Source organism: Alligator mississippiensis, chromosome 2 (assembly GCF_030867095.1).
Source record: "Alligator mississippiensis isolate rAllMis1 chromosome 2, rAllMis1, whole genome shotgun sequence".
Classification (NCBI taxonomy): Eukaryota; Metazoa; Chordata; order Crocodylia; family Alligatoridae; genus Alligator; species Alligator mississippiensis.
Window position 1 is genome coordinate 182,010,285 of NC_081825.1, and position 26,237 is coordinate 182,036,521.

General features: G+C 44.1%; 1 protein-coding gene across 1 annotated transcript in view; it reads left to right on the forward strand.

The window, feature by feature from the left end:
• Positions 1-1,784: 1,784 nt before the first annotated feature.
• KMT5B (lysine methyltransferase 5B) overlaps positions 1,785-26,237 on the forward strand; it is a 47,902-nt gene continuing 23,449 nt past the window's right edge. Inside the window, exons 1-3 of the mRNA XM_059722528.1 lie at positions 1,785-1,886; positions 16,678-16,923; positions 18,618-18,765. Coding sequence (XP_059578511.1) covers positions 16,764-16,923; positions 18,618-18,765 — 308 coding nt within the window. The 5' untranslated portion in view covers positions 1,785-1,886; positions 16,678-16,763. The remainder of the gene's footprint in view (positions 1,887-16,677; positions 16,924-18,617; positions 18,766-26,237) is intronic.

Here is a 26,237-nt window from a genome sequence, read left to right on the forward strand (position 1 = left end):
AGCACCAACACTGCTTGGCGCCCTGTGGCACCCTTGAAAGGACTTTGGGGCAGCCTAGCTGAGAACCGCCACGGCAGGGGAAATGAAAGGAGCATGTGAAAACGGCATGATGCATGATCCCAGGTGCCAAGCTCAGCAGGGGAAAAGGTTGTGCCTAGCTTCCCCTGAGAGCCCTTGTCTTTGCCACAACCCCTTTAGGACCAGATGGATTTTCCTTTGCTTCTTTTTTTCAGGGGTCACTAAAACACACCAGGGCAAGGCTTTTTTTTGTCCCCTAGGCTGTTAGGGGAAGACAGCTTTCTTTTTCTCCTGCAGAAAGGAGACACCTAAATGAACCCCAGGGCCCTGAGACAGGACTCCAGCAGCAAGTGCTGGCAGGGAGCACCCCTCTGCCCTGCCTGGGGGGAGGCTCCCTCCCTCCCTCCTCCTCTCTCTGGGGGAGAGCAGTCCTGCACCCATCCCCGAGGGTGTGGGTGGGGCTCCGGCTGTGAGGAGCCTGAGCCCTTTCTCGGGAGCTGCGAGACACCGGGCGCGGAAGGAGCGCGGAGTAGAATGCACTGCACCGACGGCGGCAGCTTGCTACCCGCATTTAAAGGGCAGCGGAGGCGGAGGAATCCCTCCTCGCGCTGAGCCGCGCCGAAACGTTTTTTTCCATCGCCTTCTCACTCCAGAAGCGGTGGGCCGAACGGACCTTGTTTCTCCACGAATCCCTCCGCCCGGTGCGCGAGCGGCTACAGGGGCGCGGAGCTGCGTCTTGCGTGCGCGGCGGGGCCGGGCCGGCGGGGCTGCGTGAAGCCAACCCGTAACCGGGAGGGGTTTTTTGGCGGCGTATCCTTCCGCCGCGCGAGGCGCCCGAGCCTGAGGCGCGGTGTCCGTCCGCCGCCGCCCTCTCCGAGCACACAGGCAGGAGGCGCCTCTCCCGGCTGGGCGAGGAAGCAGCGGCGCCGAGAGGCCCCGGCAGGAGCTGGCGAACGGGCCTCGGGGAAGGAAGAACGACAACGAGAAAAAGGCGGCGTCGGCGGCGAGGGCTGCCGGGCGCGGCGCCTCCCGCGGGGTCTGCGTGAGGGAGGCCGGGGGGACTCTTTCTCGCGGCGCCGGCGGAGGGATCTCCGAGCGCTCCCTTCCCCCCCGGCCGCCGCCGCTCCGCCATCTTGGATTTTAATCCGCCATTTTTCCCCCTGGAATTATTATTATTATTATTACTATCGGCCTTATTGCCGCAGCTGCCGCTGCTTTTTGGATGCTTCATTCCCTCCGGGCCCGAGCGCTGGCACGCGGCGGCGGCGGTGAGTTCCCGGGGCCCAAGGGGGGGCGGCGTGAGGGGCCCCTGCGGCGGGGGGGGAAACCCCGCGGGGGGGGCTCCCCGGCGGGGTGAGGGGGGAAGGGCGGGCGGGCGCTGCTGAGGGGGAGGGGGGGCTCCGCGGTGGCGGGGGATTTAAAGGGGCCGCGATGCCTTTATGGAGGGAGGGGCCTTATGGGGGGGCGGGCCGGGCCGTGCCCCCCCGCGCGTTGCTCTGTGCTGGGGGGAGGGGGGTGGCTGCGCTGACAGCCGGGTGTGACTGCGCCCGGGCACCGCCGCTCTTTGTGCTGGGCCCTGCTGCTGGGCTGGGAGAGCGGCTCCCCGGGCTTGGGCTGCGCCCGAGGTGCCCACGGAGCGGGGGGGGGGAGGCTGGCAGTGCTGGAGGAAACGGGACAGGACGGGACAAGCGGGTCCTTGTCCAGAGCGAAACACGTGGCTGAGACCTTGGGTTTAAAGGGTGGTTTAAAAGGATTCCTGTCTGAGAGAGCGAAACCCCGGGGCGGGGGGAAACGTCGGCTGCTCTGCAGGCTGTGGTTGTGGGCACCAGCTCTTCCATGGGAGCCCCGTGTGAATCCGGCAAGCGCAGGTCAGTCTGCTCCTGAAGGCAGCATCAGTTTGAGTCTCAGCTGTCTGGGGCCAGTGAGTTTCTAGCCAGGTCCGGAGCGTGGAAGTAAAGTGTAAAGGATTTCAGAAAGTCTCCCCGGCTCTACTCAGCTTTGAAGCAAACCCTATTTCAGTTTTAAGTGCATCTGAATTATTGTTTCTTCACAAGGTAGTTGGTACATGCATGTCATCCCCCCCCCCCCTTTTTTTTTTTTTTAAATCAAATTTAATCTGTAGCTTGCACTTGTCCTGAGGTTATATTTGCAATGCTTTCAGTGTAGTACCTTTCCTCCCAAGGTAGAATGGAGGAAAAATGCATTTAAAGTATTGAATAGCCCTAAAATAAGACCCCCCCCCCCACCTCCTCATCTGATTGCAAGGCAGATGAGTTATAGTTTTTAATTTGTCTATTTACTGTGTTCCTGTCCAATTTAAGAGTGGAAATTAAACCTGATTAAGCAAGTTATGTAATCTTGCTTAGTGCATAAATATGGTTTACAAGAAAATATTCCTAAATGTGGTTGTAGCACAGGTCCATGTGTATTTGTTGCGAAAGTTAAATAAGTTTTCTTGGTATTGGTTGTAAAGCGCGACACAGCAGGTGCCGGACTACAGCTCCCAGGGTTCCCTGTGCCTCCGACAGTCAGCTGCTTTAGGAAAAAAGACGCATGCTCTAACACTGCCACAATATAAGTGTGTGGTTCAGCATGCAGTGAATGCCCTGATTTACTGCAACTTTCAGTCTCCTATTTTGCATGGCTTCTGCGTGTTTCCACTGTGGAGAGCAGTTGTCCAGTGTCATTGAGCGTCATGAACTTCCTAGAAAAGCAGTGCCCTTTGAGACTACCCAAGTCTTGCCTTGTGATGTCTGGAACCAGAGTTGTGGGACTTGCACTCCCCGTTAGTGGGCTTGATCCTTTCCTCTCAGTGGACATTTACAGGCATAGGGACCTTTGTTTCGGAGTCTGTCTTTTATCGTTAATAATAGTCATGTAAATGGGTTTGCTGCCCTTTAGTCTCTTTGTTTCTGAGCTGTTGCACTTTTAGCTTGTTTAAACTGATACAGAGTTGCAAACATCATGACCCCAAAATCAGTGGGGGCTTGGTTGTGGTAGTGGATATCATGACCCGCTCTTGTCCTGATTTTTGGATACACACACAAACTTGGTTTTAAAATGTATTGTTGAAAGTCATTTCCTGAAGCCTACAACAGTGCTTCCTAGCAATCAGGAACCGGCTAACATAGCACAGCGCTTTTCAAATTGTGGTAGTGATGCTTTGCCAAAGGGTAGATGCCTAAATTTTAATAATGGTGATAGAGGTTTTAATTGTGCAGCAAGGCCACTACGTGCTTGGACCCCTGACACTGGTGCTGATGCTTCCAAAGGAATGAACATGCAGGGATGCATTGGGAACAGGGGGTATGAGCAGCAGTATTTTGCAAGTATGAGAGATGCAGCCAAAAAAAGTTTGAAAACCACTGATGTACCAGGCAGCTCTTCTTAATGACATGAAACTGCTTGGCGTTGTGTTGTGGTGTTTTGTTTTGTTTTGTTTTGGGGAGGGTTGTCTACTATATGGAGTCTGTTCCTCTTTACAGGGATTTTGTGGCAAGTCTTCCATTGAGTCTCAAATATGTATGTTATCTGTGCTGGCAGTCACAGCATTTGAAATGTGTTGAATGTTCCCTTGAATAAAAAGTAGACGAGAGCTTTGATTCTTGCAGTCTCATTTCCTTGTATTCTCTGCCATAAGGTTGTTTGTTTGTTCGTTTTTCCTGAGAGGCTCTTGGGACCTTGGAGCATTTATTCCTTGATTTCTTTTAATGCATAGGTGTTGAGCACAAAAACAGAGAAGGTAGCATTATGGCCACAAGAGGTCAAGGAATGAGTTGACAAGTTTATGGTGTTCTCTTGCTCTGTTCACTTCATTCATGTATGCTTCTCCATGTGATGATGTTTTAGCAGCCAGATTATTGGTGATTTTTTTTTTTATTTTTTTTTTTTTACTGTCAATCTCAGAAATTTGTGGTTTGGATGGCTGAGACTTTGGGACTGAAGGACATAATAGTTTAGAAAACTGCCATTGCCTTTTAATAAATTGAAGAGCAAAGGGAGAGATGACTTTACCTATCAATTAGACCCCACATTGAGGCTGTCCTTTCTGTTTGCTGTGGTTCTGAAGGCAGATAAAACTTTATGCTTCTGTTTAGAATAGTGTTTCTAAACAGTAGTTCTTTTTTACATTTGAAGCACCCCTTGGAAAATTCCAGCCCTGAGCTTTCACTCTTTTTGACTACAGAAAAACAGTAGAGCAGTTCTTCTGTTGCAAATAACTCATAAATACCATAGGTCAGACTGTTTTTAGTGCTGTGGATTCCTATTTGAAATCTTGAGTTTATCTTTTGAATCATGTATGCACACCTGACAGTGCTACCATGTGTGGCACCCTTCTCAAGGCAGGTGCTGCAGCCTCTTGATTGAGAATCACTGATTCAGAACCTGGTCTGTTGCTGGCTTTGCATAATCCATGCTCTGTTGAGGAGGATGTAGGGTGTCAGGCTAAATGGAAGTAAATGACATTTGATTATTTATAGTGTCTGGCTTTTTTTAATGTGCTGTATTTTTAATTTGTATTTTAAGGATTTTTTTTATGTTCTCACTGAGGTTACTTGCATTAAGGATAAATGCCATTAATATTTAATCTAATATAGCAGATGTTTCAAAAGTGATTTTATTCTTTCAATCCCATGCTATTTATGGGACACTTAAACTGCCCTGGCTAACCCTTTATCACGTTATGGCAGGACAGTTGCTTTCTGAGAAACTAAAGGAATTCTCACTGCAGCAATAACTCAGAATTCTTGCACATGATATAACATTGCATGTGATGCAACTATTGCCTGCAGCCTTAATGCAGAAAATGCTTCTGCCTTCGCTTAACTTGGGAGGGTCTTTCACGGATGGATAGGGCACAGGAGTGCTCTGGTCCTGGATTGGGGCCTCTCCATTCTGCTTCAGTACAAATAATTAGTAATAATTCCATTATGAGTAGTTCATTCTGTTTTAAGAATATAAATGCGTACTTGCATTTATAGTTCTTTGTTTAAATTGTTGAAGGCTTTTTCATGTAAATACCTCTGCTTTCTATTTTTGAGAAGGAGAAATCTTAAATCAAGGAATGATTAATAGGAACACTTCAGAAAACGTAAAGATAAGAAGTGCCGTACTGGGTCAGAACAGGAGTGGGCAGTTGTTTGGGCTGGAGGGAAGGTTCAGGAGTTTTGCTGAACTCTTGAGGGAGGGTGCTAACCTGGCCTTTAGCATAGCAGTTTATACCACCCAGCATGGGGAGAAGATGCCAGTTGATCTTATCTGGCCCCATCCGCCCTGCACCCACCATCAGGAGCACCAGATGTAGTGGGTGGGCAGGATCTCTGTGGAGACCACCATGGGACCCCCATGGGCAGAGTACACTAAGCCGGGTGGATGGGATGAGGCCACAGGTGGGTGAGGAGCAGTGTCTGGGAGTGTGATGGGCAGGTAGGGCTGAGATCACAGGGCAGTGACAGCATGGGCCTGGGGCAGAGCCACAATCTGCTCCCCGCACGTCCCTGCAACAGGCTCTGCTTCTGCTGGTAGGCACTGGCTGCTGCCTGTGGATCCAGCGCTCATCACAAGGATGAGTGGGCAGCAGATTGTCTCTGCCCTGGGGTCTGGCCCCGGGCTCTCACCACCCTGTGATCCTGACCCCTCCAGCCTGTTCCGCTCCTGGATGTTGCTGCTTGCTTGTGACCCCATCCCATCTGCCTGGCCAAGTGCACCCTGTCTGCAGGGATCCAAGACTGGTCATCATGGAGACCCCATTCACCCACCTGCTCTGTCTAGTGTCCCAGCGGTGGGTGCTGGACAGACAGGCCTGGGCAGCAGGGTGGAATCTAGCAGCAGAGGCATAGACACTGGAGTGTGAGGGCAAAAGCAAACTGTCACAGCCACAGGGACTGTTGGGAAACTGAGTCTGGCTGCCACATTGCCCAGCCCCACAGACTACAGCTTCCAGTGTGCCCAAGAACTGCATGTGGGGATATAGGGTGGGCTACACTCGGAACCAGGTTGCACCTCTGTGCCCAGGGGCAGCAGATCTGGCTGTGTGCATGCAGAGGTGAGGAACCTGCTGTGGGCCATATAGAATCACCTGATGGGCTGGATCCCACCCCTGGGCTGCATTTCGATCTAGCCCAGGTGTTTTCAACCTTTTTGGAGCAATGCATCCCTGGTGGCCGGGCACAGCCAAACACGGAGTGGCAGCAGCCGCCACATGCAAGCTTCCCCTGCATCCAGCCGGGTGGGCACTGCTTGTGCGGCAGCGTGGGATGGTGTGTGGCAGTGTTCCGTCCCCACCTGCCCATGCCTACCTCCTAGGGCCTTCTCAAGTACCCCCTGCAACAGGCTCTGCTCCCTGCACATCCCTGCAACCCCTGATCTAGCCCATCTGTCTCTGGCAGTGGTCAGTAATAGATGCTTTAGAGGAGGAGTGTCAAACTCAAATGAGTTGGTGAGCCAGATTCAGACCATGGAGCTTTTCATGGGCCAGGCTACCTACTTCTGGGTCTGGACTGGAGAACTTCTTACTGTGGCTATCAGAACTGTTCTGTCGAGGCAGCCAGCACACAAGAGTCAATGTTCCTTGCCACCCTGCTGCCAATTTGTGTGTCTAGCTGTAATCAAAAACCAGAAGTGTGGTTGTCAGGAAGGGGTAAGGTGTTAATCCCTTGGATGTTGCCTACACTGGGTACACAGTGGAACTAGGACAGTGGTTCTCAACCAGAGTGCTTTGAGATCCTTTCAAGGGTTCTGCAGGGTGCCACACAGTGTTAACACCATTAGGTTTACAAACACAGTTCATAAGATAAATGCAGAGATTTCAAATGGAAAACTGTGATCTTCCTCAGTTCTTTGCAAGAGAAACTGTTTTATTATTTTTCTGTATGCATAAAAAGATTGGAAACTAACAGCTGGCACTTTCCAAGGGGTGCTTTGAGTTTGTCTAAAAGTGTCTTGGGGTAAAAGTTTGAAAACCACTGCTCTAGGAGCTGTGGTGAGAAGCCCTGTAGGCCCAATCCAAAGGTGATTCATCTGGCCCGAGAGAGAAGTACTGTGGGCCAAATGTCAGAGGGAGAGGGTTTGTGAATGGGGCTTATCTAGAATCATGCATCCTCTGTCATACCATCCCTGGCACTAACTATCAACTTGAGTTTTTTGTTTAAAAAAAAAAAAAAAAGTTGATAACATTTTTGTTTCATGTCTGCTGTCAATCTCAAAATGTACATGCTGTCTGCAGCTTGGCACTGTCTATAGTACAAAGTCCCAGTCCACATAGAATTTGAATTGAATGCATGATCTGATATGACTATATTCAAATAAATACAGCACAAGGAAGTTTAAGGGAGATGTGATTTGGTCTTATAAGGTAGGCCAGAATAGACAGTATTTGCAAAATATCCAATATGTTTGTTAACAGTGTATAGGGGCCATGTGTAGCTGGTTTCATTCTGTAATATATGCTACCAAAGTATTTTTAGGCCATATTTCTTCAAGCAAGTGAAAAATATATCCCTCTTAAAAAAAAAAAAAAAAAAAAAAAAAAAAATCATGAAAACATGCACTGAACTTTTTCCTAAAAGAGCTGTGTTGCAGTGTGTTTGAGTATAAAAGAGACCTGAAAGGGGAACCTCCCTGGGGTAGCAGGGGAGGGCACCTACTCATTGCCAATTTCAAAACCAGCCAAAATGAGTTTTCAAAAAAACAAAAAACCCAGAATTTTTCACTCTCAGTTGAGAGTAAAATATATACACCTTCAGAAAAAATAGTTTCTGCAACAGTTACCACATCTGTCTGATTTTAGAAATTTATAAGGATAAATACATTTTTGTTTATACTTAAGTAATCTGATGTCAGTGGTCTGATAGCTACAGTAAGCAATTTGGGCAAATAATGTGAATAAAACTGAAATGAGTAATGCAAGAATGCAACTGCTAGCTTATCTATTTCTGGATGACTAACAGTAAAACTTAAGTATTATGTTGTGCTTTCTAGGAATATGTATTGATCTGAAGGCTGCTTTTTTATGGGTGTGACCTATTCACTTAACTTTAGCATAGTATTTAGAAAGCTTCATAAATGGGCGCTGCAACGGTACCTAGATCTTGAAAGAGATCTCTGGGATTTGATAAGTGTAACTGTATTGTCATCTTCAAGATGACACTAGCTTAGTGAAATCCTGTCTGAATGTGACATTGGGCTCTACCATGAAATGACAAGGATATATTTAATTGGGGAAATCCACCATTCTATTGCCCCACTTATGCCTGTATAACTGCCTACTGTGGATGCTTGCTGAAACATCTGGTATGAAAATCCATATTTATATTGGTATAATTAGGCTGGTAAACTTCCCTGCGTAGACAAAGCCTCACTTAGTTTGTGGGTATTATCTAGAGGGAAATCCTCCAACAGGAACCCATAAGTATGTAAGGAGGGTGCAGATCTATTCAAACCAAAACTTTCTTCCACTAGAAGAACAACAACAACTACCTGAGTTTTCATCAAGTCCCTGAGAGCAATCTCGGTCAATCACATGTCAGTGGTAATTAGGATTTTGGACTGCCACCTGTCACTACAGTACCAAGACAAGATAAATAGAGGCCACTCTTTATTTTGAATGTTCTGTATCTGTTGTAAAGCTTACATTCTGTTGTGTGTTTGGAGACTGAAATTTGAAGAATCTCTGTTATGTTTTGTGGGCTTTGTTAAAATTTCTAGACTGAAGAATGTAACTTGTGCTGTTTGCCACTTTCATAATGGATAATGGATCCTTCTTATTGCTTTTAATGATTGAAATAGTCATGGGCTTTCTAGAGGAGCAGCTGCATTTATTTAGATCACTGGGTGCCAGGGAAAAATGTAATTTTTCTCTCTGTTTGTTCAATTTAGATGTATTGTCATCCAACATGCCTCATTAGTGTGAAAGCATATCTTGGAAATTAGTGCCAGCCTAATGAAATCTGCTCGTTGTCACTAAGTATTGACAGTCTGTATAGCTATGTTTGGTAATCCAAATCATTGTTCCTGCCTTTAAAGCAGGCTGAGTGCTTCCACCTTGTGTGTCCTAAATTATATTTAGGTGAGTGTTGCTATCCAGTATCACACAAAAGCCTAGATGGGATACTAACCTGATTCTCTTTGTTTGAAATAATTGTAGGGGGGTTTGTGCTTTTGTGTACATGTGCATGTGTATACTCAGGAAAAACTCAGAACTCTGGGAAAATCAGAGCAGTTGAACAACTGTCTGTTTTTCCAGTGCAAATCCTGGACTTGGAGAGAGGTTGTCCATTAGTGCTTTTTGTTTTAATTAAAAACAGCTGATCATCACAGGTGCAACTAAATGTGATATTTTGTATGATAACTAGTAAATGATACAAAGAAGAAAAACATAGTTTTGTTTGCTTACGGTTGTAATCATTAGCTATTTTAATAAAGAATTTTGCTTGGTGATTAGATGCTTTTAATGGTCAGGTCCAAAAAAGTGATGTAATTGTATATCTGTATTTCATTATGGTAAGGTCAACCAACCCATTACATTGGGTTCTTAAATCTGTTCGGGCTCTTCTTGAGGACAACAGCAGTCCAGAGTGTCCTGTCCTAAATTTCCCTCCACTTTTTTTTAATGCCTCCATATCTTCAAATAACTCAGTGATATTATTTGTAATATGCTTCCCATTGCATTCTGAATAACTTATCTTTGTTTTGTGGTATGACAGTTATCAATCTAAAAGTTTATATTTATGTTAAATCTCCAGTCATTACCTGTCAAGTGGCCTTTTTTTTAATTGGAAATACTTGCAAAAAAAGATTTTAGTTATTAGCCATACAGTTGTTCAGAATCATTAAAATACTTGCAGTTTGCTTAAATAAGGTGCCCAAAATAATTATTGTTTAATATATATTTCATCTACTTAATTGTATGACACATTTTACCCAAAGATTTAATGCTCTCAGGTTTTTCCAAAATATGATTAGCGCATTAAAAATCATGCAGTCTTTTTGCTACTGTGCAGTGCGTTAACTAATGATACAATTAGAAAGCTGTTATATACAGGGCATTTAAACTAAGAACTGGAGGCTTTGTATTTCATAACTTAAACGTATGTCTTTTTCTTACAGTCCATCTATCTAAAAAGTAAACAAATGTGTGTAAATACAATTCTAGAGTTATTTGGGATGGGGGCACTTTCCTGCAAATCGCATGATTGCCTGGATCATGATACAGCGGTGTGCAGAAGTAGTAATGATTGGCTTATATTATAAATTATCAATGCCAAAGGCATACAAACTGTAAGTAGAAATGGGGGTATGCTTCCCATTTACATACTGTGGATTTTCTGCTCTAATTGTGATACTACTTATTGCTGGCCCATTGAGCCAAACATAATTTTTTACATGGACCAGTAGCATAAGTGGTAGCCTGAGGCCATTAGGCAACCACTGATTTTAAACTCTGAATATTACATTTAAAAAAATCTATGTTAATTTTATCTCCATCGTTTCTTACATGTTGTCAATTGTATCTGTTGTTCGCATTTCTTAATAGTGTTTACATCCAAACATATTCAGTATAATGTCAATTGTTTTTATTAGGTGATGTATCTGAAGAATAATCTGTTTCTTTTTTATCATGTAAATATCCATTAGTTCTTAAATACTTGAGTTTTCTTTGTCTTGGAAGGTAGACTCAAAATTTAATTATGGATCTACAGCTGATAATTTTTGTCCCATCACTTTTCAAAATTTGTAGTTACCTGTAGAGTAATGTTACTCCTCCCCCCCCCCCCCCAAATACTGGAGCTTGCGCTATTTTTATGTTAGCAATCCACATTTCTCGCTCTCGCAGCATTCATTTCTAGAGAGAGAGTGTATGCCATCCATAAATTGGGATTCCAGTCTATTCAGTAGTGTCCGTTTATTAGTTCCATTAGTTCAACAGCAGTACACAGGCAATCCAGGAAGTTTTTTGGAGAGTGTTGGGGACACCTTCCTGGTGGAAGTGCTGGAGTGGCCAACTAGCCTAGGGGCCACAGTCTTCTTGACCTGCTGCTCACAAACCAGTGATAAATTGGTGGGGAATGTAATAGTGGATGGCAACTTGGGCAATAGTAGCGATCATGGGATGATTGAATTCGGGATCCTGAAGAAAGGAAGAATGGAGAGGAGCAGAGTAAGGACCTGGGACTTCAGAAAAGCAGACTTAGACTCACTTAGGGAACTCATGGGCAGGATCCCCTGGGAAGCCCGTCTGAGGAGGAGAGGAGTCCATGAGAGCTGACTGTACTTTAAAGAAGCCTTAGTGAGAATGCAGGAACAAAACATCCCGATGTGCAGGAAAACTAGCAAGTATGGCAGAAGACCAGCTTGGCTTAGCAGGGAACTCTTCAGTAAACTAAATCACAAAAAGGCAGCTTATAAGAAGTGGAAACTTGGACAGATAACTCGGAAGGAGCATAAGACCATTGCTCAGGCATGCGCCGATGAAGTCAGGAAGGCGAGAGTGCACTTGGAGTTGCACCTAGCTAGGGATGTGAGGGGTAACAAGAAGGGTTTCTATAAGTATGTTGGCAGCAAAAGGAGGATCAGGGAAAGTGTGGACCCTTACTGAACGAGGGAGGCAACCTTGTGACAGCATGTAGAAAAGGCTGCAGAGAAGACTGAAGTGCTCAATGCCTTCTTCACCTCAGTTTTTACAAGCAAGGTCAACTCCCAGACTACTGCACTGTGCTGCCCAGTGCGAGGAGGAGGAGAGTAGCCAACAGTGGCAAAGGAACTGGTTAGGGACTACTTAGAAAAGCTGGACATGTACAAATCCATGGGACCAGATGAGATGCACCCAAGAGTGCTGAGGGAGTTGGCTGATGTGATTGCAGAGCCACTGGCCATCATCTTTGAAAACTCATGGTGATCAGGAGAGGTCCAGGATGATTAGAAAAGGGCAAAAATGGTGCCCATATTTAAGAAAGGGAAAAAGGAGAATCCAGAGAATTACAGGCCAGTCAGCCTCAACTCAGTCCCTAGAAAAATCATGGAGCAGATCCTTAAAGAATCCATTTTTAAGCACTTGGCGAGGAAGTTGGTTAGGAACAGACAGCATGGATTCACCAAGGGCAAGTCATGCCTGACCAGCCTGCTTGCCTTCTATAACGAGATGACTGGCTCTGGATGCGGGGAAACCAAAGGATATGGTATACCTTGATTTTAGCAAGGCTTTTGATACAGTCTCCCACAGCATTCTTGCAGGCAAGCTAAGGAATTATGGGTTGGATGAATGGACTGTAAGGAGGATAGAAAACTGGCTGGAGCATCAAGCTCAAAGGTAGTAATGAGTGGCTCAGTGTCTAGTTGGCAGCCCTAGGAGTCAGTCCTAGGGCTGGTTTTGTTCAGTGTCCTAATCAAAGACCTGGAAGATGACATGAACTGCAACCTCAGCATGTTTGCAGATGACACCAAGTTGGAGGGAGTAGTAGATATGCTGGAGGGCAGAGCTAGGATTTAGAGTGACCTAGACAAATTGGAGGATTGGGCCGAAAGAAATCTCATGAGGTTCAGTAAAGACAAGTGCAAAGTCCACCACTTAGAACAGAACAGTCCCATGCACTGGGACAGGCTGGCTGCTAACTGGCTGGGCAGGAGCTCTACAGAAAAGGATCAGCGAGTTACTGTGGACAATACGCTGAATGTGAGCCAACAGTTTACCCTTGTTGCTGCTTTGGTAGGGGTGTTGTGAGCAGGTCAAGGGAAGTGAGTATTCCCCTCTATTCAGCATGGTGAGGCCACATCTGGAGTACTGTGTTCAGTTTTGGAACCCCCACTACAGAAAGGATGTGGACAAATTGGAACAAGTCTAGTGGAGGGCAGCAAAAATGGTTTGGGGCTGGGCACATGACTTCTGAGGAGAGGCTGAGAGAACTGGGCTTATTTAGTTTGGAGAATAGAAGACAGAGGGGATTTAATATCAGTTTTCAACTACCTAAGGGGAGGTTTGAAAGAGGGTGGAGCTAGACTGTCAGTGGTGGCAGGTGACAGAACAAGGATCAAAGGTCTCAAGTTGCAGCAAGGCAAGTTTAGGTTAGATATCAGGAAGAACTTTCTTACTAGGAGGGTAGTAAAGCATTGGTACAGGTTACCCAGAGAGGTGGTGGGAGCTCCATCCTTGGAGGTTTTCAAAACCCAGCTAGACAAAGCCTTGGCTGGGATGATCTAGTTGGAGATCGTCCTGCTTTGAGCAGGCAGTTGTGACCTCCAGAGGTTCCTTCCAACTCTAATTTTTTATGAGTCTATGATTAGTTTCTAGTACTAATGTTGTTGTAAGGAATGCCATTCACTAAAAGCATGCGTGAATGTTACAAGGAGTTTTTTTTTCTATTTAAAGGTTTGAGTTCTCCCTGTTGTTGCTCTCTTGATCTAACAGGGCTTTTTTGTTACTAGTTTAGTGTTGAACATGGTAAATCCTAGGCTTTGAATTCATATACCATATTTACTCTACTCAAATCAAAAAATGGAGTGTTTTTTTCCCCAATCAGCTTGAAGGAATAAAAAGCCTTGTGTTGGATTCTGGTACCAACCTGGGGCAGGCAGCGGCTAGCTCAATTCTGGCTCTGGCCAGGGCCTTGGGGCTGAAGCCTGTAGCTGAACTGCTGCTTGCCCTGGGCTGGGATGGCTTGTTTGGCAGGGGAGGGGGCTTCCAGCTGGGGAAGCATTGGTGGGAGGGGGCACAGAAGACCTGCCTGTACAGCTTGGAGGGAGTGTGGGGGAGACTGCAACCTGCATATCCTCCACCCTACCCAGCTGCCCTCTTTCTCCCTTACCTTCTATTCCTGTTCCAGTCCCTCCAGCCCCAAGCTGGTCTGGCTGGGAGCTTCCATCACTTCTGCCTGGCCAGACCAGGCTGGGGCCACTGCTGCTGCTGACTGTCCTGGGCTGGAGCAGGGATGCAGTAAGGGGACAGGCACAGGGGGCAGAGAGTTTGCAGGGTGGCACAGGCATGGAGGCATGCATCCAGAGGTTGTGGGGAAGAAGCAGCAGGGAGAGCAGGTACAAGTACAGGGAAGCAAGGGACAAGAGAGGCAGACAGAAGAACAAGATATGGAGGTCTGGTTCCTCATTTTCCCCCCCCACCCTGTTGCTTTCCTTGCCACAGCAGTTGGGGAGCGGGGTGTGGGGATTTAAGATGACTTTCCATTAATTAGATTCTGTTGGTGGAAAATGATAGTATATACAGTTTTCATGTATAGAATCTAATTACTGGGGGTTGTCTTGAATTCATCTGATTACTGGTCTTAAATTGTTTTAAATTCATCTTGGATTGAGGAAAAATATGGTAATGTCCAATCCTTGCATGTTCATCCAGTATCTCAGATGTAGATGTCTCAGGAGCACATCAGACTTTTTAATGCAGTGTTGTGAACTTGGATTAAACCTGGAGTGTTTTGTATCTAGCAGCATTAAAGGATGTTGTGGTGCTGAAATCTTCCAGTAGTTTAGTCACTTGTGTGATCTTTGTAGAGCTTAGAGATCTTTCTAGGTATCTCTTGGGTAAAGTAATCACCATTTCCAGGAGGGCTAACTGTTTTCAAGTCAGTGTAGCTACCTGTGCTGGAGATTAAAGTATAATGTTAAAAGTTGAAACCTTCAAGTCTTCTAAAAAAAAACCCCAAGCATTAAACCTGCCCATGAGTTTTTCTTACCAATTTTGGTGGCTTAACAGTTGCATTAATCCTTTCTTTTTCCCTCTTCTGCGTTGCTCTGTGAAAGACCTACATAAACAGAAGGAACCATCCAGGACCCTTATTGCCAGGCACCTCCTGATTGTCCTTATATATACGTAGTTGAATGAGTAGAATATAAAACTGGTATTTGAAGTCTGAATCATTTACAGCACTGGTATCAAACTTCTCTTGGGCCAGTTCTGGACTGCAGGGGCTCCTCCCAGGCTGGCTTTTTGGGAACGCATTCAAGCAGCAGTGTGTGCCCAGGGCTGGGCAGCTTCATGGAGCCACAAATGGGCAGCAGCACAGACCTAGATCCGTGGGTGTGCAAGAGCAAACATGGGCATGACTAAGCACAACAGCCCCCCAGCTCCACACCACCATCTGAACACGGCTCCCTGCAGCTATATTTCCCAGGCTCTGCTGCTGCCCAGCCAGAGCTCCATGCTGCTACATGCCTTTGGTTCCTCACCAACATATGCCCTTGACTCTGCACTGCCCCAGTATGGCCCTGTCACTACACACCCTTGGCTTTGTGCTGCCACTTGCCCCTGGCACTGTTGACTGGCCCAGGTTCCATGCTGCTGCCTGAATGTGTGGTTCCATGCAGCCACACATCCCTGGCTCTGTGCCGCTGCTTGGTGGTGCAGAATTCTGGCTGGTCTGCGATGCCAGGGGTGTGCAGCAGTGCAGAGCCAAAGGCATGTACTTTCAGTAGCCTTCTGGACTACTGGTGGGCCAGATACAATGGTTCCACTAGTGAATCTGGCCTGCAGGCCATCTGTTTGATCCACCTGATTTACAACTGGGCTACAATTTAATTTGAGGAGAGCATGATTGTCTGACCTCTTAGGTCAGGGTAGGTTACAAAATTTGCTTTACCTAAACTTTTTATTAGTTGCTGAAGCTCTATGTGCATGATAAAAATGAAGATCTTCCCTCCCACCCACCACCCCCTGCCCCACCTCCCTGCTTGGATGTCAAATATGTCCCCCAACACTTTGTGGAGTAGAGGTGTCAGGTTTGCTTACTCGGTTTCAAAACTTCTGCTGTAAATGAGCGCATAGTGCAAATAAACCAAAATAAATTTTAGTGGTGGCTTCAGCTAGGTCCTGTAGGTTCAAGTCCAAAAATTTATAAGTGTGATGATGCCAGAGAAGCTGATAACCACCAGAGTTTATCATTGAGGTTAATTTTGCTGTTTTAATATTCACTTTTAAAATCAAGAGCTCATATCTTCAGGTGTCCAGGTTGTAGCTGTATTGGTTTAGAGGAAAAAGCAATCAGGGCTCACAGAGGTGATACCTTTTTATTAGACCACCAAGATTTTTGCAAAAATTATTTAATTACAAGCTTTCGAGCATAAACACCCTTCATCAGTCATTGGAGAAAAGATTGTAAAAGTTTTCTTTCTAGCCAGGACTTTTACAATCTTTTCTCTGATGCCTGATTGAAGGGTGTTTGTGCCCAAAAGCTTGCAATTAAATAATTTTTTTTGCAAAAATCTTGGTGGTCTAATAAAAAGCTATTGCCTCTACTATAAGCCCCAAGCCCATACCTTTTGATTCTAAGCATTTTGGCGTGGGTACCTGGTTATCTGCAAGTTATCATGCAAATTTGAGATAGCGTAGCAATAATTTACATTAAAGCCAGTAAGCATTAAAAAGCAATGTTGTTGATACCATCCTGTTTTGAGCTTAAACTTAATTTGTTGACATGCAGAATTTCTTGTGTGTTGATGCAAGTATAAATCCATTAAATACTATACACTAGCAAGTACTAAATTGGTTCCTTGACTTTCAAAAGCCTATAGTTTCAATTCTATTGGTAGTGTGATAATCTACCATTTCTGTATGCCCTTATAACTTGCCTACTAGATTTTTTTTTCCCTTCAGAAATTGTGCTTTAAAATTTATATCCCCATGTAGCATTACTTTTTTGTATATTTTATTTCTACTAGGTATTGAAACTGAAAATATTCTTCCCCTACTTCTTCAAGCCTTTTGAAAAGTGACTAAATGCAACTGGGTCAGGCTGTTTGTGGGTATGAAGTGGCTGGGAGAATCCAAGAACATGGTGGTGAATGGCAGGAGAAGTGGAGGCAAGCTGTCTAATGAACATCTGCAGAATCAGTCCAAATTGCAGCACACTGGAAAGGAGAATCCAAAGACTGGCAAAAATGTAGTTGAGAGGAGATCAAGCAGATGTACGTACATATTTGTGATTTGGTATTACGATATGAAGCATAGTATCTTACTAATGTGTCAACTTTTAATTTTCTAAAATGTTGATAATCAAATCTTTTTTATGAAGAAGACTATTTCCTCCCGCCCCATGGTTTCCAACAGAATTTTTTTTCCTCCTGTCTGTAAGTATTTACCTTTACCACTTCCTCAGGGGGAAAAAAGATGAAGTCCAATTGAAAGGTTAAATTCAAATGTGTTTTATGTAGTTTTAGTTTGAATGGGAGAGGGAAAGCGGGAGGCAAACAGAATGCCTAATCTGTGCTGCCTAAAAACAAACATGGGTTCAGCTTGGATTATGGATGTATTCTAATTTAATAATTTGCCTAGAAATCTTTGGCCTTCAGGAAAGAAAATAAGGGATTCTGCATCTGCAGAATTGATTGAGGATTAGGCATAAATCAGTTGGCATATAAAGCCATGGTATAGACCTTTCTCTATCCTCCTTGTCTTAGAAAAATGGAAGCATTATAAGCATGAATCTGGAGAAGTGGTAAAAATGCAGATCCAGAGAATTCTGTCAGGACCTTCCCTCTGTTTCTTAATGGGGCTAGCTAGAATTGACTGTGAATCTTAAATTATTTCTCCATGTTTTGTAAAGAGGCTCACAGTCATGGATCTGTGATCAGGATAGAGACCACATCCTTTGCCCTCAATTCTTTCCTTGATCTAGTCCCTTGATGCAGAGAAGCATGCTGTTGGGTAGGGGTGTGCAAAATTTCAACAGGTGTTTCATTTCGAAGCTGTTTCGAGCTTGAAACAGCGAAATCAAAACGAACTGAAAGGCTTCGGAACAGTTTCGAAATGAAACGAGGGCACTTGAACATTTTGAAGGTTTTGAAACACTTTTGCCTTTCGAAGCCGGGCTTGCATAAAGCTAAACAGAAACTAAGAGGAGGAAGGGGGGGAAGGACTGCTCTGATATTGACATCTAGCTCCTGGTTTCGATTCCCCAGCTCCCAGTTCGATTCCCCAGCTCTTCCCAGGAGGGCTGCGGGGCTGTGCCAGATTTCTTCCGGGTGGAGTGGGCCCCCAGAGGTTCAGGCTGCCTATCCTGGCACTGGGCGCGGGCTGTGCCCAGCACTGGACAAGATTGCTGCACAGCCTGACAGCCCCCCCTAGGGGTGCAAGCCCCCTGGATCTGCATGTGGCATGAGGAGGCTGCCGCTGCCAGCAAGTGTCGGGACTTTTGCTTTGAACAGTTTGAGGTGCAGTTTCTCAGAAACCTCTGCACCTATCTCCTTGAAACTTGGCAGGCTTCATGCCCTCAGAAGCGGCTACCATCCCTGCAGTTTTCATTCAAATCAGGCAAGAAATGACAGCTACAGGCATTTTCGTGATTCCCCATTATAGCCTATGGCTGAAACAATGAAACAGTTTCAACAAAATTAAATGGAACAGTGCTTCGAAACAGTGTCCCATCAAAACAGTGAAACAGAAGTCGAAACTAAACGATGCTGTTTTGCACAGCCCTGCTGTTGGGAATCCATACTGATAGAATTGGGTCTGTTGTTTAAAAGGATTTGCTTTATCTGGGATCCAGTATTCCCTTTTTCCTGGTTTTGGTGATGTTTTTAGTAGGATTGCCCTTCTTAAAGGACTTGAATGGTTTTCTGTTTTTGTTAGCCCTAACTCTTGCTCTTCTTTCCTTTTGCAGGTAGTGGTGCTTCGGGATTTGAGGGCCAAAGTCGTTACGTGCCTTCCTCTGGAATGTCTGCCAAGGAACTGTGTGAAAACGATGACCTAGCAACTAGTTTGGTTCTTGATCCCTATTTAGGTTTTCAGACCCACAAAATGAATACTAGGTAACTTTGCTTGCTTTATTTGCATAGAAGAGAAAGCATCTTGGTGATGTAAACAAAGGGCAAATGTAGAGTTTCTTGTGTGTTTGAAAAATCGGTAATTTTTGTTCTTAAGTTGCTGCTTCTTTTGTAATTGGAACCTGGAGCAGTGGTTCTCAACCTTTTCAGGTTCAAGGCACCCCACCACCACTTCTTTCTGAATGTAGCAGCATCTCTGACTGAGGACTACTATTGATGCTGCCTCAGTGTACCTGAGTGCTTCTCAGCTGGGTTCTGCTGCTAGGACTGCGCAACTGCAATGACACTAACCTGTGCTGCACAGTCAGCCGAGGATGGGCTGTGCCACATGCACATGCTCCTCCTGCATTTAGGCTCTAATTAGCTCAAAGCAGGCAGGTGCTTCCTTGTACTGTGCAGCTCTTTCTGACCTGGTACCCCCAACATTGCTCCTGAAAACAGAAGTGGATGGGACACTTCCCCTTGCACCCATTTCTGAGGGGAGCATTGCGGCAGACAGACCAGAAAGAGCCGCACAGCATGAAGCTGCACAGCTAAAGCTGCCTGCTGTAGGCTAATTAGAGCACTGTAATGCAGCAGGAGCACGTGGGGCAGTTTTACCTGGCCACTGCTGCCACAGCACCCCTGAGGGGGAAGTCATGATTCCCCAGCTGAGAACCGCTGCCCTAGAGCATTACAACAGCACACATTTGCACCATTGTAGCTGGTATTTCTGTTAAGCCCTGTCCTTAGTCAGTTTCCTAGTGTAAGAATTAGCTGTTGAGAAGGGTTTAAATAGTTAATCTTTTGAACTAATGCCCTGGAATAGAAAAGTAGATTTTGTATTTCACCTTATAAAAATGCCTGGGTATTGAACCTGAATATTGGTGACACTGGGACCTACAATCACAAACAAGTTCATGTAAACCCCCACTGGAGGGACAGTCATTCGGCTGGCACGTATATGTTCCCAGTGTGCATATGAATGAATGCATACAGAAGTCAGGTATGTATGTACATTTGCTCTCAAACCCAGGTTTTTAGATTAATACCTAAATTTCATGTGGATAAACATTTGGTTTGTGGATATCTGTTACTTTTTTTCCAGTCTACTACAGAGTACATGTGAAAATCTGTGAAACATCTGTTTATAAGCAAAGACCTGTGTTACAGTAGTTCTATTCTGTAAGCTTATTACAAAAATGTACACTATTTTAAGATGTTTAGGGCAGAGACCATCTTGTATTGTACAGGCACAGTGGGCCCTGAATCTTGTTTGTGGTCTTTAAAAAGCATTTTTATTACAAATAATAAATAAGCAGACTGTTTAGCCAGTTCACATTAATATTTCTTTGGCTGAATATTTTGTTCATTCAAATCAAATATTTAATCGTTATTAATATAACTTACTCATTTAGATAAAGATTATTCTACTAGGATATCGGTGTATTTTATTGGGTTGGCTGGATCTTGAACACATAGAACAGGCCAGTGGGTGATGAATAAGGCAGCTAAGTTACTTTTGTTGCAGAGTAATACCAGTTAAGAAACTGTTTTTAGATTGCAGTGTCTATCTTCTTTAGGGAAGTTTGAGCTGTTCATGGTCTCTCCATTGTATTGTGTTTTCACTCAACATGCTATCCAGGTAAGTATTCTTACTGCGCCCATTACCACAGTGTCTAAGTATCTTCTGTAATCAGTATTCATGCTCCTGTACTTTGTTGCTTGGACAGTTAGTTGAGGAGTTTACATATATAACTAGTCCTGTAGCTTCTTGTCAAGGAAATTATTCCTCTTTCTTTTGTTTTATGATTTGAAAAAGCAGGTTTCATCAATACACTGTTTTTGGCAATGAGATTTCAATAAGTAAACTACATTTATCTACTATTTTTGTTACTTATTTGCGACAAAAGATAACGCAAAAGCTATCATCATATATTTCTTCCTTTCTCAGACCTGGAAAACAAAGTTACAGGGAATCTGCAATTAGTCTGGAAGGACAGTAGTTATTAAACTTGGAACATTATGGAAAACATTTTAGGTGAGGCTTAACTTCTATCAGAAACAGTCTTCCTGATCCTTCTGTGCCATTCTATTGAGAGGGTTTTTGCTATTTCAGTCAATTGCAATAAAGGTGTTTTAAATAGTTCTTGTTTAGCTCTTCCTGTACAGAGGCGATGGGCTTGTTGTCATAGCTGGGCAGGTTGGAGAGCTTTCCCCCTAGTAAGATGTTTCCTTGAAAGGTGCTGAAGTTTATTATTACCACATATGTGGGAAGGTTAAAACAAAACAAACAGGAAACAACCTACAAAAAATAAAATTTTCAGATATGAAATGACTGAATTCTCATACTTGGACATACAGTTAGAGTTGGAAATGAAGCTAGAGTCTCACAACTCTTTTAAAATTTTGAAGCAGCTGCAATAAGGTCTTTCAAGTGTTAATTTCACAGTTGTCTGTGGAGGTGATTTTGAAACAAAATGCCAGCTCATGGTAAAAAGGAATTCATTTTTCCTCTAGCCACGTCCTAGTTTGTCTGAAGGTATATGGTGAAGTAGTGTTGTTGAAAATGTTTGTACCTGTGTATTGTGTATGAATACCAGGCTTGTTCTGCATAAAAAATAGTCCACTGAAGGCAGAAGATTAGCAACCAAGGCTGAACTTCAGTTTCCACAGGTGCAAGTTGAAGTTTTTATTTTTATCACTTAAGTATCTAAACAAGTGGGGGCCAACCTCTTTGGCAGGCTTGCCACAAATTAAGTCTGCACCCTGAGTGGCACTCTTATCGCCTACCTCTTCTTTCTGCTTCCTGCCCAATCTGTTGCATGCCATACACACAGGCCACCCATGCCATTTTTGGCACTTGTGCCACAAGTTGACCACCCTTTGTTTAGACTAACACACACACACACACTTTCTGTGAGAGCCTCATTGACCGCTTCAGCCTAAGGAAGTGGTCAATGAGCATTTGCACTGAAAACATTGGACAGGGAAAGAACTGTTCATAATTCACTGAAAAACATTGATTTCTGTGATTTTTTTTTTTTTTTCCTATTCCCACAGACACTAAATGAGCTATTACCATCATAAAATAAAGGTCAGTGACCTCCATATTATACTCTTGACCATATCTGAAGTTTTGGTGAAAGAATACATTGTCTGAAATAATATGATTTAACTTGACTAGCACTATTGGGTGCGTACACATGTACTAACTTTCTAACAGTTAAGCTGACTTAACTTTTTTAAGTTGACTTAACCATCAGAGCATATACATGTATGTGGAGTAGAGTTGACTTAAATGTGGTGCAACATGATACACCTCTGAGGTATATCATCTTGAGTCACATTAGTTAAGTCACCTTAGCTCACAAGATGGCTGCCATCCATGTCAAGGAGCTGTACGTGTGTATGCTCCAACGTGGCTTAACCTAAGTCGCCTTAGTTAAGTCACATTATTTTAGTGTGTGTACACACCCACTGAAACATTTAGTGCAATTGCTTCATAATACTGTACCCATAAAAGCCCTCCTTGGAGCTGTGTGGTCACCAGGTCTTTTTAAGCCGTAGCTGGCTGGTTGCTTATAAGAAGATAAAAGGCTGTTTTAATAAAAATCCCAGCACAAGTCAATATGGGTGTCTGCTCCACATCCTAAGGGTCCCAGAAAAGAGAGGTGTAGATGGATTCATGATCTCTCTAAAGATCCCTGTTGGATATATCTGGCCAGTGTGCCACTTGAGAAGATTCTGACGGAGGGAATGTTGGAGGCTCAAACCACTAGATGTGCTGAGTTTAGCTTCTTGCCCATCAAAGTGTCAGCATGAGTTAAGGCAGATTTTCTCTTAACTTATTTTTTCACAAAGTTTTGTAGGTGAACCATTGATACTGTGAGCCAGAGTTCTGGAGAAAAGTAGTGCCACTTCAGATGCACAGAGTTATTTATGTTTCTGTCAAATACAAACTTTGTTGCTTTGAACTCTTCTGGTATTGAAACGAAGCCTGTTCTTTTGGTATCTACAGCCAGTACCCTCTTAAGAGTTTACTTTGGGCACAGAAAAATATTTTTAGTGATCCTTGTGCATCTTTGACTTTTTTTTAATGTTACCTTCTCTATGGATACTATACATCTTGGTTCTCATAGTGCTGTGTTTTCTGAGTAGGTGTCCTCTTCTTCATGGAGTGGTAACAAGAAACTATACTCTTCAGAGGGCAGCGTTTGCTCTGGGTTCTCTGAGCGATCTCTCCTTGGCTCCCAGAATCAGTAGTTCCACCTGATGCTTCTAAAAGAAAAAACAGTGGGACAGTTCTCAAAGGTTTCTCTGTGTCTCCTGATGAGTTTGTCCTCCTTTCTTTTAGAGGTCCTGTCATCACCCAAGGTTCGATTGAATGTAGCTCATAAGATCTCTTTCGTTACATTTTCCAAAATAAAGTTTTGTTTTGACATCTTGAATCTCTGAGAGAGCAGCCTTTCCTGTCCATGAAAGTCTACTGGAATTGCTAGAAGAGTCCTGGAAAAAACCTTTGTTTCCTTATGTGCATGTTCTAGAATAAGATCATGGAGCTAATCTCTCGGGATTTTGCTGCATACTTGCTTGTAATTTTGTTTGCAAATGATTAATCTGAAGCTGGGGAAATGGCATTTCATCTCTAAGGACAAAATATCTGAAAAAGTGATACTGTGGTGATAATTTGCAGCCCTGTTTCTAAAAACCTAGAACAGCTAGGCTTCTGTGGCCTAGTTTAATTCTTCCTTATAATTCCAGATGGCCTTTGGGAAATAGTTTTTAAAAATAGTTATTCAGGAACTTGAGACCCAAGAAATCTGTAAGTTCCTTTTTTATATGTGTAATGAACTTGCTCATAGCTATATCACTTTTGGCTTTGCAGTTCTGGTTATTTCTTGGCAGGTTAAAGTCAAAATAGTGGCTTTTTGGAGAAACTAGGGACAACTTTAATTTTAAATCTGTATAAATTAGCTTCAAAAAAGGTAGAGCCAGGTCTTATTCCACCTTTGAGTTATCTAAGTAGTATATTAGCATCTTGAGTTTGATTCTGTTCCATTCCACTCAAGTCTGAAAAATCATTGTCTGCTGTTGTCACATGACTTCATGTTAGTCTTAAGATTGAGTTAAAAAGCGGTGAGCACCCAGTTGCCCTTCACCTAACTGATTTTTGTTTAGGTAGGGGCACATTTAGATGCCACATAAGGCCTTGTTTTCACTGCAGCAGCAGTGTGTCCAGGCCAGGATGAGCCTGAGCACACCTCACCTATTCACATCCACAGGCATACTCCAAACCCAGAAATAAGTCAGTGAGGCTGCTCCAGGCTCATCCCTCTATGGCCATTGTCAAGCTCTTGGTCTGAGAGACTTGAGAAATGTCTGCTGTAGGTTCATCCAGAACAACCTCACCAGCAAACGTCCACGGAGGCAGGATATTGCTATGCCAGGTCTGGAGGTTACCCAGGCTCAGAAGAAGCAGCCAGGATCCAAAGGGAGTATGTAGAGTCTAAGTGTAGGGAATCCAGAAGATCTTTTTGGGGAACCAAGTCAAAGATCCACAGAGTTGGGCAGAGTGCAGGGTCAGGAGGCTAGCCAGGTTGAGTATCCTGGACATAAAACAAGAGTCAAGTCAGGGAGCCAAAGGATCAGGTCAAACTTGGAGTCTGTGAGTAAGCTGGGTCAGGTACCTAGAGAGCCAGGAGAGGCACAAGCCAAAGGTACAATAGCATAGGTACATGGTTGAGCTTTGTTGCCTGGATGCATCCTTTTCAGGGGCTTATATTGGAAGAGGTGAAAGGTCATCTGACCCTGGCTGACCACTCTAGGGGCAGGGAGTGGGTGGGTCGCTAGGCCCAGATGGAAAGTTCTGGCCACCTGTGTCTACCCCAATGCTCCACTGAGGAGGTTGCAGACTAGGGTGAGCATTTGTGCTAAGCTAGGCAGGCCAAGGCTCCAGGTGCAAGACTATGACCTGACAGACATAATTGAGCCCCTTTAGTGCTGGGACATGCCATCACCGTTGTGCTGTAGACAAACTTGAATATCTTATAGGTGGAATAGGATCTTGCCTTGTCATCATCTTTTAGGATCTGTAAGCTTCAATTTCAGGAGTACTGGAACTGCCTGCCACTAGAGTCTTATATAGCACTTTGCTTCCTCTAGGTCTTGCTCACTTCCACCTCAGCAAAATGTGTCTAGGCAGTAACTTAGACTTGACTTTTTAATTAAATTTGTAAAACTGTGATTTTTACCATTTTTCCTTTTTCTCTCATGTAACCGTTTTGCTCCAGGTTTTCTAGTGGTGGGAACCCATTCCTGCAGACTGAGCAGCCCTATGTAAGTCAGGGATTCACTCTTCAGTTTGAAGCCATGCTAGAATCCAAGCTTTCACTCTTGCCTGCTTCAGGGAGCCTTCTTTCAGAGTGCTGGAAAAACTAATCTTTGCTCTATTGAAAATATGGTAATTAGAGGTGATGTCATAACTGACTTGTAATACTTCTCATTTTCCAAACAAATCGGTAATCTGCATTCCAGTTGGACACCTGGACACTTCCAAATTGGATATTAACTAAGGATCCTCTAATTCCACCTGGCTCATATGAGGAGCATAATTCCTACTGTCAACCCTTGGGACTAGTTCAGGATCCCTGCCTCTCAAGACTCTTGTTTCCATGTCTTGATAAGGAAGGGACATGGGAAGTACTTCAGATTCCTAGCAGGTAGTACTGCTACAGGGCAGTGCTTTTTTGTGCTGGCAGCAGTTTCCTGTGTGTTGTAACTATTGTCAAGCACTTGGTGACAACTGATCTGTCTTACTGATGTGTTTTAAAAAAGTAGCTGTACCTTGTCTGGCTCATAACTGCTTAGTTATATAGCAGGATAGTTGGCACCCTGTGGGAGACTAACTTTTTTATTTTGTTTCAAATACCTCTGTCTGAGAATGGTGTAGTCCTTTGCTGGATGCAGGCCGGGCTGCCATACTTTAGTTGTAAATGTACGTAAGCCAAATGTGTAAGTTTCCTTTCATAAAAGTGAGATTCAATACTTTGTCTCCTATTAGCCCTTCTGACACAGTTCCTGGGCACAGAGTCCCTATCTGTTCACCTTTTAAAAGAAAAGGGTTTTTGTTGTTGTTGTTTAAGCTGCACTACTCCTGTACTTTTTCATGTTCCTGCACTTCTTTTCTTTTTGGTGCTTAGAAAATTAATAGAGCATGGAGGTAGACTCATAAATATTTTAAGATTTACTTACTCTCAGGTAGATGTAGTCTCTGCTTGTTTTCTGTATCCCCAACAAAGCTCTGGATTTACTGTCACAGGATAGGGTTCAGATGCTTTGTTCTGGAAATAGATCCAGCTAGGGCAGTCACAAACTTTTAAAGATTTTTTTTTTTTTTTTTTTTTTTTTTATCTACAAGCATTCAGCCAGATGATCACCTACATATTTCTGACACCTGTTGCAGTGCTGCAGATGTG